Below are 16,528 nucleotides of genomic sequence, written 5' to 3'. Positions count from 1 at the left end.
TTTACATTTTTTTTAAAAAAAAAGGAACAAGCACACTCAAAATGGAGAACAAAACCTGTATCTCATAAAACATTCCTCACATAATCTGACCTAACTGTGAAGCCATGTCTGCTGACAATCAAATGAAAACAGAATAAGATCATCGTGTTACAGATATCATCAGTGTGATGCAGATTATTGTGATACCTGATTTCAGATGATGAACGATGACTACTAGAAACTAAGAAATGACTACTGAAGATCTTACCAGTGTAAATACTGCAGTCTTAATGTGTATACACTGTATCTGCCATGTTATTTATCTCTTAAGCCTTAACTGCACATGAACAAGAATGTTACTGCATAGACTTGCCTTGAATAAGCTTAGCCTTACAATCAATCAATAATAATAATAATATATTGCATTAGCGCAATTCTAGTGTTTATCTGCCCCGTCAGAAACAAAGCCACTAACTCCCATTCACGGGGTTTTATCGTATGTGTGTAGAATATTCTTTGCTTTTTACAGTAGCTGATGTCTGCTAATTATTGCCAAGTATAGCTGCCTTTCACTTGTTGATTGTTGATGTCAAAGTGTGTTCATGCAGCTGGTAATCCAGACAAACTGGCCTTTGTGTTTGTTTGTTGTGTGTGTGGTATGGTTTAGAGGAGGAGGAGGACGAGGGGAGGAGGGGGTACAAGGTTCCTTTACTCACTTGCAGTTCGGTACTTAACATGTTTAAAGTGCTCAAACATTAACCTGGATTGCATGGGCTCAACCAGACCGTGGAACTTCCCCTGAAACTGCCTTTCTGGCCTCTGCTCTCCTCTCTTGTCATCAGTTTTTTTTTTTTTCCTCTCTGGGCTCCATCTTGTCCATCTCTGCCCAACTCGCAGGACATTCCAGACAGAATACCCAGTAAAAGTGACTCACAGTTGGACTTTAAATTCAATTTCAGAGTTAATTCTGTTAGGAGTCGAGTGTGGATCGGGCTTGCTGTGACTAACATTGGTGCCCTGCAGCTCGCATAAGGCCATGTGCGTCTTCCTTCATGGGCCCAGTGAGGGTAATGTTATTAGAGATGTTAGGCCCTCTGTCCTCTTGCTCCTGTTGGTTTTCTTCATGCTCTGAAACTGATTGCACTTTTCAATCACCCAGTCAGTATTGTTTGTACTGTGTTTTCTGTTGAAATGAATGTTTCCAGATTAAGTGCTGTAAACTTAAGTATATTTAAGTGCCTATTCTCTTGGATGCCTTTGGTAATGCTTTAGTGTTGGAGCAGGTTTTATATAGCATGTTTTAGTGGTTTTTTTCTTTTCTTTAATGTAAATGTGGAGCCCTCCAGAGCAAAATGTAATTAATAATGACGGTAACCCCAGGCCCCGCTCGGGTGAGGCACCGCTCTTGTGACACCTCCGAAGCGCTAAGTGACAATCAGACTCCAAAATGCTGCAGAACAATCAGATTGCCTTTTCACAGTGCTGCTCTTCATTCGCAGGTTAGCGTCACATTCCCTCTTCACCTCCTCAGCTTCACTCACATCCTGGAGAAAGAACTGAACGTAGATCAGAGGATCTGTCCTCTGCATCATTTCTTCTCCTCTGCAGTAAAAGACTTTTTTGTGACATTTTGACCTGCTGATAGTGACGTCTTGCTCTGGTCTGAGTGGTGCATTAATAGTGTTCTCCTGAGCTATGAGCTATGTACACTTGATCAAGCTTGTTAAATCGGGGGGGGAAATAATTTCAGTTGAGTGCCACGAGTTTCACTGTGTACCAGACATGTTTAGGCCAAGAGTCACTGGGAACTCCCTGACTTCCCCACACAGGCCACAACACCACAACAAGTGTGTTCCTGTTTTCCTTGTTTACTTTTGATGATGCTCTCCTTTTTAAGCCGCATTTCAAAAAAAGAAAATGTATACAAGTATTTATGAGCAGGTGCCGTATGCTATTAAACTGAAGATAAAACTTCTCTTTGGTGTCCTGAGTTCTACGTATGAAGCCACTTTTTTTTTTTACTGTGTTTTGTGGTTCATCATCACAGCCTTGCAACAGATGTTCAGTACCGAGACCGCACTCTGGTAGCTTCTTATAGCTTACACTGTGTTCCTGTTACATCCTTCCTCCCCGTCCTCCCAGTCAATTAATAATATATCTGTCAGAAAGCTTCTCACAGTTGCTAGTTGTATTTCTGGTTTGTTCAGCATATTCCGTTCACATTACTGCACAACAACAGGTCTGGCTGACAGCTCACGCACTTAATATACAAGCTGATATACCCATATAGGTTTACTCATTCAGTAATTTTATAGTTAATTCAGTCAAACCTGAAAAACAGAAGGAACTGCTGGTATAAAAGCTTAACTATGCCAACATATTTGAGATCTTGTACACACAACTATTCATTCATATGATCCACTGCCCCCATTTCACCATATCCCTTCCACGGACAAATCCACTTACAGCTGCAGTCGTATGTGTGTGTTTGTGATCTGGGAGAAGGATTTGAGTGTGCAAATGCACTCAAATGTTTCCATGGTCAGGGCCCATAGCAGGAATGTTGAGTTGTGACTCAGTAAGCTTCTGAATCAGAGGCCGCCTCTTAGCTGACTAGCTGATAACAACAAAAAGCAGAGGTAGGTTACAGAGAGTGTGTGTGTGTGTGTGTGTGTGTGTGTGTGTGTGTGTGTGTGGCTGCTGGTTCTCGCAGCAAACAGGCAGGTTCCACACGGGGATGTGATCACAGGAGTGGAGGGTCGCTCTCCCCAAAGGGCAACGAATCAACAGAGGGCTGCAGAAACAGTCATAACCTGATACTGAACATTCCTCCGACACCCTCTCTCTTCATCCCTCCTCCTTCTTTCTGTCTCTTTCACATTGTGTCCCACATTTGTTTTCTTCAGATTGAGTTTCTCTGTATCCAGCCTCTCCTGTTACAAGGTTCTCAGTCATGCTGGTGCTTTTCTGCCATCGATTCACTTGTTCTAATTATAGATGGCATCCTTTAAACAACAATCAATCCAAGCAGACACTTGCTGGCCCTGCCTGTTCCTCTGTTCTCTGCTTGTCTCTGAACGGCTGACTATATCCTACAGTGTCGGACGAATTAATGCGTCAGTAGGACATTTTTATCACTTATATTAATGGGGCGCCCAGGCTAGAGTTAATTTATATTTCACACGAGGCTGAATTACTGAAGCTTGCTGTAGCGCAGAATACGTTTAAGGATGGTGAGTTAAAGTTAATGTAGTTTAGAGATCTGATAACCATTCTGCTGCTCCTGTTTTATCTCTCATGAGTCTGGATCATCAGCGTAATATTAAAAATTTGTACTTTCCCCCAAAGGCTGTGCTTTAATTTCTATGCTGATTGGCCAAAGGGTTTAATGTATCATTTATGCAAACAACCAGATTGGATTTTGCATCATTGAAGAACTGCCTACAATTGGTTTAGCTGCTGCTCCATTTAAGGGGAAAAAACAAATTCGCTGCTGCTTTGTTGTTTCTGTGTGCCGTCACCTGGACACTGTGGGGTTTTCAAACCTCAGTAATGGGTAATCTGTGTAATTATGTAGTTTATATGTAGTTTGTATGTTTATGTTTATGTTTATGTATGTTTTATTTTTAGTTATTTTAGTCTGGAGTTGTAATCTGATTTATATTCATGCACAGAAGCACTAGTCATGTTTTAGTAGGTTTCTTGGTGGGTGAAATGAATATGGCTGACACAGGCATTTCTAGGCAGCGTAAGGGTCTTCAGGGTGCACGCACAGCCCCCAGGTGACTGAGATGCCCGGCAGCATGCAGCCACGCTGAGCAGATGTGCTTGTGTGTTCTGTATTTCCAGCGGATTAAACAGATGTTTATAACCCATGCACGCCTGGAAATCCCATTTTTGTGTGCAAGTGTGCAACAGAAGGCCACAAGAGAGTAAGATAGCTGCCATGAAGATAACTAAATGTAACGATAAAGTCTTTATGTTAGTGACACACATTGACTGTGGGACTGCACAGAGACTGTAGCTGTAGCTGCAGAGTAGGATAATACAGCAACATGCCAGAAACTAATTCGGACAAATTGCTGCAGAGTGATGAAGGCTTATGTACGAGCCGCAAGATATGCTGGGCTGCAAATGTGCTCTGTGAAAAGCACTTTCATGGTTTGTGTTGAAAACAGACACTGACTGATCGCAGAGATTCCACTCATGTTACGGCTGAAACGTAGAAAAATGCGCAGCAGACTCGTTTTTTCGATCCGTAACAAGTTTTACTCACAGTAGTTTTCACAACAGTGGGAAGAAATGTCTACAACCTTTTAATCCCATTGGTCAAAATGACCATATAAAGTGCTCTGTAAATAAAACACAATCTAACTTTTGAGTACAAAGTAGTAAAAAGTACAAAAATCATCACTATTGAATCACATCAGGCAAAAATCAATATTTACAAAAACATATTTTTTAAAGCAAAATGGTAACAAGGTGTCATTAGCAATCAGTAAAGTCACACAAAAAAGTATGTTAATGTTATGACTCAATACAAATAATTGTGCTTTGATTTCCAATATTAGTGCAAGCTTAATTAGGAATTTTGTGTTTCGCATTGCAATTTTTTGCTGTGAAGTCACAGCGCAGGTCAGACCGAGCCTGGCACATCACAAATACCTGTTGGCACACCAGTATGACTGCACATGATCATTATTATTATTATAAATGTCTGCGATGCGATTGACGCTCAATAAAAATCAGCTTTACAGTTGAAGCATAAATTCTCAGAATTCAGAAGCAGCTCAGTTCGTGCATTAAATACATACAAAACATTCATATAAAACAGAAAAATAAATCCCTGCAGATTCCCTTAGGCCCTGTGTCCCCCTGAGGTCAATTCAAAGATGCTGTGAATGGTATATGAGCTGTGTTGTAGGACCACTTAATAAATGGCTTTGATTCTCCACCCAATGGTGGAGAATTAGAGATAAAAAAGACTCAATTAGGCAAACACACACAAAACAACCTCTTCTTTGAGTATGAGTCTTTTCTCCAGAGTGCCAATGAGCCACATCTTGTGCGGGAGTGCAGAAAGTGTTTTTCAGTCGTGCCTGCAGCCTCTCAAAGCTGCCGTCCTCTCAGGTGATCTTCATCTGGGGCCGCGGGATATGGTTCATGATGATGTGGTCACTGGTGATGGAGACGTCAACAGCAGGTCAAATCAGTGATTCTGGCACAATATGGATGTGCTAGTGTGCTTTTTGTTGAGCTACTTACTCGTAGACGTCAGAGTACTTCATTCTCCTGTAGTACTTGGCGAGTTTGATGGAAAAGATGATGCTGGGGATGAAGAAGATGATGCACCAGCCCAGACTGAACCAGAAAGCATTCTAAAAATGAGAGATACTGGTGATTTATAAACTGGCACTTTCATTCCAGTGTATCTATCAAAAAGAAATCAGGTAGTGGTGACCGTGTGCAGCTGTCGGTGGAGCTAACTACACCCCTGATCCTCACCAGAGACTGCACCATGTTTGAGCACAGGATAATGTCAACTGTGTCCACAGCTCCAGCCACCGGTCCACAGCGGCCCACCTGCTGCGTGATCTGAGGGACAATAAAGCACAGATCAGCAACAGTGAACTCAAATGTGCTCGCACATCAAACATACTTTATCTGCTTAAAGAGCATGCGCAGTATGTTAAAGGTGTGAAAGTCTGAGCATCTTTACCGTGAGGTTGGCCCAGTCTGCATAAGCAATGAAGTAACCAAGCTGACAGTCCACAAACCTTCTGCTTTCCTGGGATCAAGAGAGAGAGACAGAGAGAGAGAGAGAGAGAGACAGGGAGTAAATTCCTCACATTTTCTCCCTGCTTTACAGGGGGAAGAAATGAGTGGAACGACTAACCATCTCAGCAAGTGGAATTCTGGGTAAATCCTCTGAAGTGACCCGTAAATAACCGCAATAGCATTTAGATTAAGTGAAGCAAATCAGTAAGGAAGGCTTATTTATATAGCACATTTCATGCACAGAAGTCAAAGTGCTTTAAAACGTTAAAGAATAAGTCAGGAGATGTTTCTACGTTTGTCCAAAAGTCACATGAAAACACAAACAATTACTTAATCCCACTAGAAAGTATCTGTGCAGCAAAAGCCTGCAACAAACCTCTATTATTGTTATCATTGTTAAAAAGACATAAAGGAGCCAGACTGTTGCCGTGGATGATATGGTCATTCACTGCCATGACCGTGAGCACTGCACCGGCTATGTATTGTTATTGTTTCATTTTTGCTCATATATATTTTTGCTAGACAACACAGACAATATACAGGTTATTGAGCGCAGCATGAAATATCAGCCCTCATCCTCAGAGAGAGATGGAAACGTTAACAAATGATTAAAAATTAAATAAGAAATAAAATTAAACAACAACAATTATATTAATAACAATAATAATAATAATATATTTTATTCATAAGAATAGATAATAAATACAGTTGAATAGAATCTATTTGTATTGATTGGCAGTTTAAAAGGTAGTAAAACTAAAACTGGCTTTGACAGGGTTGGGAAGTTAAAAGATACTGAGATATGGACACATATCAATAATTTTTTTTGATTTGTTGACATTATAAAGAATACAAGAGCAAAGCCAAGCCAAAAGAAGGTGATTATTTAGGTCAAGATGTGAGGTGGACACACAATAAACAATGGGTTTAAATGTAATCAAAGTCAGGCCCAGTCTGTTTGTTCCAGTCTGCTCTGAGGTGCATAACAAATAATGTTTCTCTGGGTTTAATTTGGCCTCTGAGGACGGTTAGCAGGCTGTTACTAGATGACCTTAGAGTGAGGATTCACGTGGTCGCAGAGAGCCACAGAGGTATTTGCACATGTACTTCAAAGCAGCTAGTAATTGCTTACTAAAATGCAGAACTACAATTAAAGACAAACACAGTGGGACAACATGAATGTAATTCACGCCCAGTGGATGTGGAGCCGACAAGCACATTGTTACAGCACAACTACAAGCAGCACACACACACACACACACACACACACACACCCCTCCTCACCCCCTCAGGCATAAATGAGTGACCGACCACAGGCATTAACAGACCACATGGAGCACTTTTTCTTCTAACTCATGTGACTCGTGGCTCTACTCACGGTCTGGACGATCTGTGTCGTGTTTGTGTTGAGGAAGTCTTGTGCTGCTCCCACGTTGCTCAGCACCTCCCCCACCGTTCCCTGGAAGACAGGAAAGGAAAGAGTGAGCCACAGACAGACAGAGAGCAGAATTATCTTTATTCTGGGCAGTTCCAGGTGTTGGTCAGTGTACTCGCATTGATTTTCTCTGCCGCGGATCGAAGGCTCTTGATGCTCGAGTTGAGGTTTTCCTAGGGGCACAAGCAGCAGATGTCTGTGTTAAAATTCAGACGGAGGCCAAGATGGGAGGAAGGAGAACCAGAGAGAGGCGAGAGATGGCAGCCATGATAGGAAAAGCTTCTCACCACTTGTGGGAAGATGGTTGTTTCAATGTCGGCCTGGATCTGCCTCAGGTCCCTGGCCTCATTTTGGAGCTCTTTTTTGATATCAGTGTTCGTCTAGAAACAAGCAAATGGTCGGTTATGGAATCTGAAGTGCAGAAAAGTGGAGTAAAACCTTAACAGGAGAACATGTGTTGTGATAATGTCTTGTGACTTACTTGAATATTAGCAAGCTCATCGAGTTTATCTGCTGTTGTATTCAGATTGATGCTGAAAATTGCGTTCATCTGAGACGGACAAGGAGGGGACACTGGATCAGAATGAAAACTTACTCCTGGATAAATTTAACACATTAAATCTGCATAAAGATACACGCAGGCCCACGAGTCATGCCCACCTGCTGTGTGGCAGCGCTGGAGTCAAAATCAGCCTTGGCGGAGAAGTTGCTGAGTTGGTGTTTATCTTCAGGGCTCAGGAGCGTGATGGTGGACAGAGTGACGTCTGTATCCTCAAAGAGCTGCTCGATCTGATCCGTGTACTGAATGTGGAGGAGAAGGAAACAAACAATAGAAATAATAAATGAGTGTGGTTAGACAAAAGCAAAGAATTTCAGCGTATACTTACATAAAGTTAGCGCGGGTTGGAACATTATTTCTATTGAATAATTGAAAAGGAGACTCACTTTAGATACGTTGAGCAGGTCTTCAAGGTTTATGAGCTCATACAGGTGGAGTGTTGTCCACAGAGGCTGGTTTTCCTCACAGTCTCTGTAAACAGTAACGTCAAGCAAACCTTATTTACACAGTCCCTAACCACGATTACAGATTCATAAAGTGCTGCATGACCCCGGCTAACTTAAGACCCCGAAGAAAAACAGGAGAAGAAACTGAAAAAAAAAGCTGGATGTATTTTCCTGGAAGAAACTGAACTACATGAACATAAGCATGTGTGCATTTGTCCCCATGTGGGGGGTGGATAGGTGTTACATACCTGTAGATATCAGAGATATTAATGTTGGTTTTCAATCCAAAATTTAGGCCTTTCTCCAACCCTGGAATTAATCCTGGAGTATCAATTAACTGTGGAGGTAATGTCAACAAAAAGACACTTGTTAGGGCCTTTGTAGTGTCGTTATGTCTCTGATACGTACAAATATAGAAGTATGTTTTTGAGCTGCTACCTTCAGCAGCTCTCCGCTGCTCCAGGGCTGACAGATCAGGGTGTAAACATTCCCGCCCAGCAGGAAGAGCACCAGCACCACAATCATGAACAGCCAGGAGAAGAGGAAGCTGAAACCTGCACCCCTGAAACCACAGATCAGAGGTCAGAGGTCAAACCAGAGCTCAGGAGGAGGAACCGTTTGGATAAAGAGCATCAGCTAAGCACTCACATCATGAGGAAGGTGCCTCCGCAATCCGCCGTGCAGGAGCGCTTCGTGGGGTCTGCTTTCGGCGTCAGACCCACGGGGCCCAGGATCAGACCGAGGAGGTTACACACCACCACCAGGAGGACCACGCAGCACAGGGCCACACACACTCCCCACCTGCACACGCACCATGAGTGATTTTTGTGCTTTTTCTTGCATCGATCGTGTGCGTTTGCGCCTCCAGGCTTCCTACCTGATGTGCTCGGCTCTCTCCACCTCTGGTGTCACCTTGGAGATTTCTTTCTGAGCCTGGTTCAGAGTCGCCGACGCGTTGGACAGAGCAGACAGAGGGATGTCATTGGTAATCTGGGAGATCTGTGATTTTATGTCATCCAGGAGCTGCTTGCTGTCTAAAAAAAAAACACACACAGACACATATTTCTTTTTAAAACTGATCCTATTTAACTAAACAACTTCATTAAGAAACAAAGGCCTCACTCACTTTGCACTAAATCCTTGGTTTCATTGGTTACCCTCTGGGGGATGCTGTTAAAATAATCCTCCACCTGGGATGAAGAAAAGTAGCCCAGTTATTCTCATAATATCAATTTTATAACATGTTTATGTAGTTTATCTTTCTGGAGTGGAGTTAGTGATTTATCTCTTATTACACATTAACTTCTCTGACTGAGGATAAAAATATGTGCTTTTTATTACATTGTCTTTAATGAAATCTCACATCCCTCCCTCTATCTGCCCTCACAGATTTGATAACAGATTTAATTAATCAAGTTTGAATGTTATTAGCATTTTTTTTTTAGTTTGTCAGACGTCACTGACCTCCTTGATTTTGGATTTAAGATCACCTTTGATGACCTCATCCACTGCTGACTGGAGCTCATTCAAACTGGGAATCTGTGGAGAACAACCAGACACACACACACACACACACACACACACACACACACACACACACACACGTGCACCCATTGTGACCAGACGTCACATGTAATCACATGTTATACTTTCAGCTAACAGAGGGAGGCAGCAGACTTCAGCAAATCGAGCATTTACAAGGTTTCATCGATGTTGGCAAAGACAACAGACTCTACAAATTAAATGAGTTGCTACTAATGAATGAAAACTCTACTGCTACTTTTGGTTGTGATGAAGATTAAATATCATACAATATATTCATTTAAATACCAAAGAGGAGAGGAGAGTCTTGCATGTATGAGAGTTAGAGCAGTGTAGGAGGGATAGAGAAGAACAGATGGGAGGAAAACAAAATCAGCTGTTCATCCAAAGCCGAAAATGAAGGGCTGTTATCGTGTGTCACACTGCGCAGCCTGTGCCAGAGTTATCCTCTCCACATATTTGAGTCTTCCTGTTGCTTTGTGATAATGTCTCAAATGTCAAATGTCAATGATTCATGGTTGGACTCAAGGAAGTTTGTAATCTGAGCAGTCAAATCCAGCTACTGGTTTGCATAAAACAGCTTGAGCTGACAAACTCGTTTAATGCTGCCTTCCTTGTTCATCGTCATCATCATCATCTACTAGGTTACACATAATCAGTCCTTACAGAGGTGGAGGTGTCCAGTGTTAGATTATCCAGCTCAGGCTTCAGGCTGTCACAGCTGATGCAGTTTGGCTCAGATAGAGTCTGGTTGATGTGATTTTTAACAGCAGTGACATTGGCCTGGAGGCGATCCATGCTGGACTGCAGCTGGGCCAAGGATGAGTTCAGCTTGTTCAGGTCAACGCTGATGTTTACAACCTCTGCTCATAGAAATGAAAAACACAGAAATACTGGTTAGTGTTTGCATACATTTAAAAATAAAAAAACAAAAATAACCATCTGAAAAAAGCAACCATCTATGACCTTTATTTTTTTTATGCTACCAGCCTTTGAATTCAAAAGGTGACGCAGGAATAAAACCAAAAAATGAGCCCCATAGAAGGAAGAACAACAGGAAATTGATTATTATGGGAAATATTATGCAGCTGCTTTTAATAGAGCATAACAAATATTTTCCATATTACTTAACTAAGCTACCCAAACCAAACATAAACCCAAAGTACCATCTTGACTTCTAGCCTGGCAATTTACTCAAAATTAGTTTATTAAATTGTAAAACAAATATGTATCATAGGTTTTATTATTGTTTTGTTGTATTTTCATTCCTTCTCAGATGGGTTTGTAGAAAGCTGATTTGTAGGAAGCTTAAAATACAGGTTAAAAATAATTACAAGGTGTTTTTCAATAGAAACAAACAATAAAATGAGTACATGAAGCAAAATATACGTACATACACATATGCATATATACGCATAAATATAAAAGACACCACAAAACACCAACAGTTAAGAAAAGCAAAATGGTAAAAGTGAGTCTTAAGGAGAGATTTAAAACTGCCTGAGATCAGCTGAGGGACCCGAACAGCAAAGACCCGGGTCCCGTTCTTGGACCCATCAGTCGGGCCCTGCTGGAGGATCTCAGGCTCATTGGCAGTGAGTAGATCACAGATATGAGCAAGAGCCTGACCATGCAGCGCTTTAAAGACAAGCAGTGAAATCTTCAAATCTAAAAACAAACTTCTCTTAGTGTGTGGTAAAAGACATTTTGATGTCCAAGTACTGCCACATACTCAATATTAAAGAAGTCATATTGGGATTGGGAGCAAAAGAATGTGATCAGGACATCCCTGCTTTTGACCGAGCTCTGACTTTCCAATAAGACGGCAAAGTGACAGATGCTCTGGTTTGGGGCCTCCTGACAGTAACAGCACCGCCTCTAGAATTATTTCTGTATAATTCTTTGTGTCTGTTTATGTATTTTCTCTTCTTTCCTATTTTATTATAGAATAACTAATAAAAACAGTTGGTCACAAAAAGAAACCCGTCAATATAAAAAAGAAAAGTGAAATGCTGTGAAACTGGTCCCCGTCTGGGTGATCACTGATCTCCTGTTGAATGTGCACACAAGATTTTACATGCTCAGTCTGAAGCAGGACAGAGCATGCAGGTACAACATACCTTGGTCCAGAAGTCTAACTGAGTGCAGCGCTGGGTCCAGGGTTCCTCTGAATCGCTCCTGGATCTCTGTTCCCAACTGAGCGCCGATGGCTGATTCACAGAGACAAACAGGCGTGAGATGAGACAAGAGTGGACAAAAGTGGCTCTTCTGGTTTTAGCATCTGGTATATAGCATCTGTAAACATCCTCACTCTGTATATTCTGTACATACTTTCCATATATCTTTGCACTTGCTACTAATCGCACTTCTGGTTAGATGCCAAACTGCATTTCATTGCCTTGTACTGTACAGGTGTAATGACAATACAGCTGAATCTAATCTAATATTTACATTATTACTTCCCTTTTCTCACCATCTAGGTTTCTGGTAACCTCCTGTATGGTTTTGTAGCTCTCATCCACCACATGCTGGACTTGCTGGAGAGAAAAAAAAACAAACTATTTCAAAGTGTGCACATAGGATGTGGCTTCAAGGACTGACTGCACGCATTAATCCCACATAGCAGCTTTTACAAATGACGGAGAACAAACAGGGCACAACCCTGTCCTTCCCTCCAACCTTGTGTCTTCTGGAGATAAGTGTATTGACACTGCGGTACGGAGTGTCTCATTAATCAGCCGACTGACTGGACAATCACAGGTCTGTTTGTCACACAAAAGCTCTCGTCTCACGGCACATAGATGCAGGACAACATTATTTATGGTTTCAACATCTTAACTGAATTGAGATCAATTGCAGTTAGTCAACCTTTGCTTCAGCACTGAGGTCCCAGACCTTTGACGTTTCCATACTTTTACCACACACTTCAATCAACAGCAGGGTTTCTCTCACCTGAGGCACCACAGTGAGGAACTTGTGGATGTTGTCTATAGTTTTGTTGAGCTCCCCTGGACCCTGGTCCACGCTCGCTTTGAAGTCGTTGTTACTTATGAACATGCAGATGTTCCCAGCACTGAAAACACACACACACACACACACATTTGTGCCCAGTGGAGACACACACAAGCAGTGAGGAATGCACATTCAAGCATCATTATACTGTTCAAAAACACACACACACACACTCACAGGATAACTATCGTGGTGACAAATGCACTCCAGTAGAGAGTTCTCCTGCAACAGTGAATGGAGGACGTCTGCTTCTGGTACATCTTCCCACCACAGTTGCCACAGCAGCGACAGCACGCCAGGAAGAACCCAACTAAGGGCATCAGAACGATGTACAGGACACCGATGGCTGCACACACCAGGAAACCCACTTCATACACCAGGATCTAAACACCACACACACACACACACACACACAGACACAAACATGCAGACAAATGATATGCATTAAAACAAAAAGTAGCATAAATATCCATTTCAAGGCCAAAGACAACAAAACAGCGGCACGTCTTTGTGGTCTGCCGTGACGTCAAACCGAGTGAGACATCTCTAAATGGTAGTTTTTACTTCTACGTGCCGGCAGTCCACAATCAGAGTGGATGAAAGACTCTTAGTAACTTCAGTCAGCTGAGATACGTACACACAAGGCTGCCTCACCGTTAAACAATCTCAGATTACCAGCTCGAGGGGGTTTACGGAGGGTGTGTCTGCTTTATTCCCACGTATAGAGGTTCTCTCCAACACACGAGAATAATTAAACTCAGGTGCATTCACTTACTTCTTTGATGACTTCTTGATCAACCTGTTCTTGTTCAGCCTCCTTGACTATTTTCAGGATCAGATCTAGAAGGAGAAAAAAAAATGTTTTTTGTGGCTTGTGTTTTTTTTACAATAGCTTCAGAGGACACAGAAACACAGCCAAGGAGGGATAATTACTATTATACGCTGCTGGTCTGTGGCCCAGTTATCCACATACAAAAGCAGGACCATGGGAACAATGTGTCCTGTGTCCCTTACAGACATTTTAATCTCTCTCATTGTAAAAGTGGAAATCTGACACCTTTATCTTTTGGTTACTTAGAAGCAGGAGCAGCTTTCAGCAGAGACTGGAGTTTTACGCAGACAAAATAAAGCACAGAGCTTTTTATGGTCCCATTGAGCCCTGCTGTTATGGTTATCATTGAAAACACACAGGCGCAGGTAACTGAGAAGACATATTCAGGTGGTTATTGTATATTCAGGAGCTATTTGTATAGTTCTCACAATTGTGAGAACTACACAAATAGCTCGTGTCACATCAGATTGCAATCTGGAATGAACCTGTTTCCACTTCACTTCTCCTTTCTAACCTGTTGCGTGATACTTTGAAACGCTTTTGATATTAAGCTCCGGTTGAATTATCTGTGAAGTGCAGCGAGGTGTGAACAAATATCACATGAAACCGTGAGCTGCTTGAGTGTTTGCTGATGGCATGTCATTATGTCTCCATCAAATTAGCGTTTATTGGCAGACTTCAAGGTTTTTAGATTTTCTTTGTTTTGTTTAATTGTCTTGAGAATCTTACAAAACACATTATGTTGAAAAGATTGTATTTCCATTGGTGTTTTAATAAAAAATATCCATTTGGTTGGTGCATATCATCTACCAACCTAGTTTATTTTGTCTGCTTAGCAATTAATTAGCCCCCGTGTTGGGCCCCCTGCCCTCCAGAAGAAGGCTGTAGAGCTTAGCAGCCTTTATTACCTCCTGTTTAGTGTTTTATGGCGAAGCAGAAAGCTGCGGTTTACGCCAACAAGCCATTTGCCTTATCATAGAGCGATTGCAGAGTGTTCAAACAACGACCGACACCTACCGGTCAACACGGAAGGTTTTAGTGAAACACGAGTCTCCTAAAGCATCATTTAGCTGCTATTGATTATCATCCACTCACAGTGACAACAGTGGATCCGCCGTGACGATCACTGAGTACAATGAGTTTGACCTGGGCAAAGGTTGTTTGACATGTTTTTGTGTCCCTTGTTTCCTTTTCTGAAATCAATATGAAGCAGGAAGTAATGTAGAAAACAGACAAGGGTTTATGGGGCACGTACAACACATCACATACACAAGTGTGAGTCAGAGGAACCACTGGCCTGAGAGCGTCAGAGCAGGACGTCATGGTTAAAGATTGACATGGTAAAATACAAGAATTTCCATTAAGTTAGTGATTAACCAGCGCTGTCATCTTTTTGTTGTGGCATCATTAGCTTTGGATGAACTGAGTTACCTCGGGCCTTGTAGGGAAATTCAACCCAAGAAAACCAGTGGATTTTAATATGATTTAAATTGCACCTGGTTGCCTCTGAGATTCAGGATGTTTGATTAGTGAGTAATACTGACATCACTGACCTTTAGGAAAGGGTTTTGGCTGGACTGTGTGGAGGAAGGACCGGACTACAGCTGTCATGGAGCCCGCGCTGGCGTCCTCCCCTGCTGTGTCCAGGTAATGGGGCTGGGTGAGGCTCTGCGGGGCCGCAGCTGCCGGACAGGCCGTTTGCGGAGGCCCAGACTGGGCCAGACTGAGCCCCAGGAGCAGCGCTCCCACTCCGGCCCTGAACACTCCAGCGTGGCCCTGCCACCACCGGCCCCTCGCACTCTCACATAAGCCCATGTCTTCAGGTGAGACGGGCAGGGAAAGACTCGACCGTGCGGAGTGATCACCTCATTGCACAGGCGCTGGTTTGATCTGTCTGGAAACAAGACAAAACACAATGACAGACTCATCCAAACCCACAGACTGAGTCACAGAGAAAGAGGTTGCAGCACAGTTCATTACAAAATGGCAAACGGCTGCTGTCTCGCAGAAGAGATGCAACAATGGCGTTGTGTAAATGGGAAACAGAAACGTTAAGCTATTGTTCTGCCCTTTAAGGTTTTGTTGTTGTTATGTTTTATCCTTCTTTATCTAAGTGGAGACTTTAGTGCAGCAGGAAGCTGCTGGGAGGTGCTGACATTTTAAAGTTACAGGAAATGTTGGGGGGAAAAATTATACACATTAGAGGTTATTGCAGCCTTTTTGTTTATGATGTCAACTACTATGTTTTCAGTGTAAACACACAGAATAACTCAGTCACCTCAGCTCATTCAAACCCACGTTTGTCTCTCAGAGCAGTAGACTGTAAACATTCATCAGAACAAAAGGTGAAACATCTTCCGAATGCATTAAGTATAGATACGTTTCGCAAAGCGCTCCAATCACCTGGATGCTTTTTCAAGGTGCTGCACTCTTATGCAAACAACTTCACAAAGGTAAAGCCCCGAGATAGCTGAACATATTTACTTCCTCTTATGGATAAAGCAGGCTGTTGAAACCAGGAAAACATGATTTGACCATTTCTAACCTAACACACACACACAGCAGCCTGAGGATATTTACTGCTCCTCAAGGTCTAGGCACATGTCAGGGTGAGGGTGTGAGAGAGAGGGAAACCAGTGAGTTCAACGAGAAGGAAAGATAAAGAGGGAATAACAAAATACAGACAGGGTGAGCATCATGCTACTCACCTACCTTGGCCAGACAGAGAGGGACAGTCGTGCTGCTCTGATCTCCTGTGACTCAGTAAGGGGCGTGTGACTCTTGCAGTCCTGCAGAAACCCGATACTGTCTGCTCTTGCGTTGAAGTTGAAGCCGACTGTTTGCTCGCCTGGAGAACACAGGCACTAGGAGGAGAGGGAGGGAGAGAGGAGGGAGAGAGGAGGGAGGAAGGGAGGGTTCTTACGGAGAGACACAGGGAGAGAGGG

The 16,528-nt window shown here is 42.5% G+C and overlaps 1 protein-coding gene across 2 annotated transcripts; it reads right to left on the bottom strand.

The window, feature by feature from the left end:
- Positions 1-4,231: 4,231 nt before the first annotated feature.
- Positions 4,232-16,449, bottom strand: prom2 (prominin 2). 2 transcript variants are annotated; one of them, XM_070840593.1, is made up of 24 exons: positions 16,292-16,449; positions 15,137-15,477; positions 13,527-13,591; positions 12,929-13,134; positions 12,692-12,812; positions 12,213-12,276; positions 11,860-11,949; positions 10,406-10,602; positions 9,662-9,736; positions 9,324-9,387; positions 9,075-9,231; positions 8,846-8,998; positions 8,636-8,759; positions 8,446-8,534; positions 8,138-8,222; positions 7,853-7,993; positions 7,674-7,742; positions 7,480-7,572; positions 7,312-7,365; positions 7,136-7,216; positions 5,699-5,767; positions 5,485-5,574; positions 5,245-5,357; positions 4,232-5,157 (listed from the first exon to the last, which is right to left on the bottom strand). In XM_070840593.1, exons 2-24 carry the CDS (start codon positions 15,396-15,398, stop codon positions 5,106-5,108), a joined length of 2,514 nt encoding a protein of 837 aa, XP_070696694.1. In that variant the 5' UTR covers positions 15,399-15,477; positions 16,292-16,449; the 3' UTR covers positions 4,232-5,105. The 2 variants fall into 2 exon arrangements, with proteins under 2 accessions (XP_070696694.1, XP_070696693.1); XM_070840592.1 differs by having other exon boundaries at positions 16,296-16,449.
- Positions 16,450-16,528: the final 79 nt, after the last annotated feature.

The sequence above is a fragment of the Pempheris klunzingeri genome, chromosome 12 (genome assembly GCF_042242105.1).
Source record: "Pempheris klunzingeri isolate RE-2024b chromosome 12, fPemKlu1.hap1, whole genome shotgun sequence".
Taxonomy (NCBI): Eukaryota; Metazoa; Chordata; class Actinopteri; order Acropomatiformes; family Pempheridae; genus Pempheris; species Pempheris klunzingeri.
This window is presented reverse-complemented; position numbering and strand designations above follow the sequence as displayed.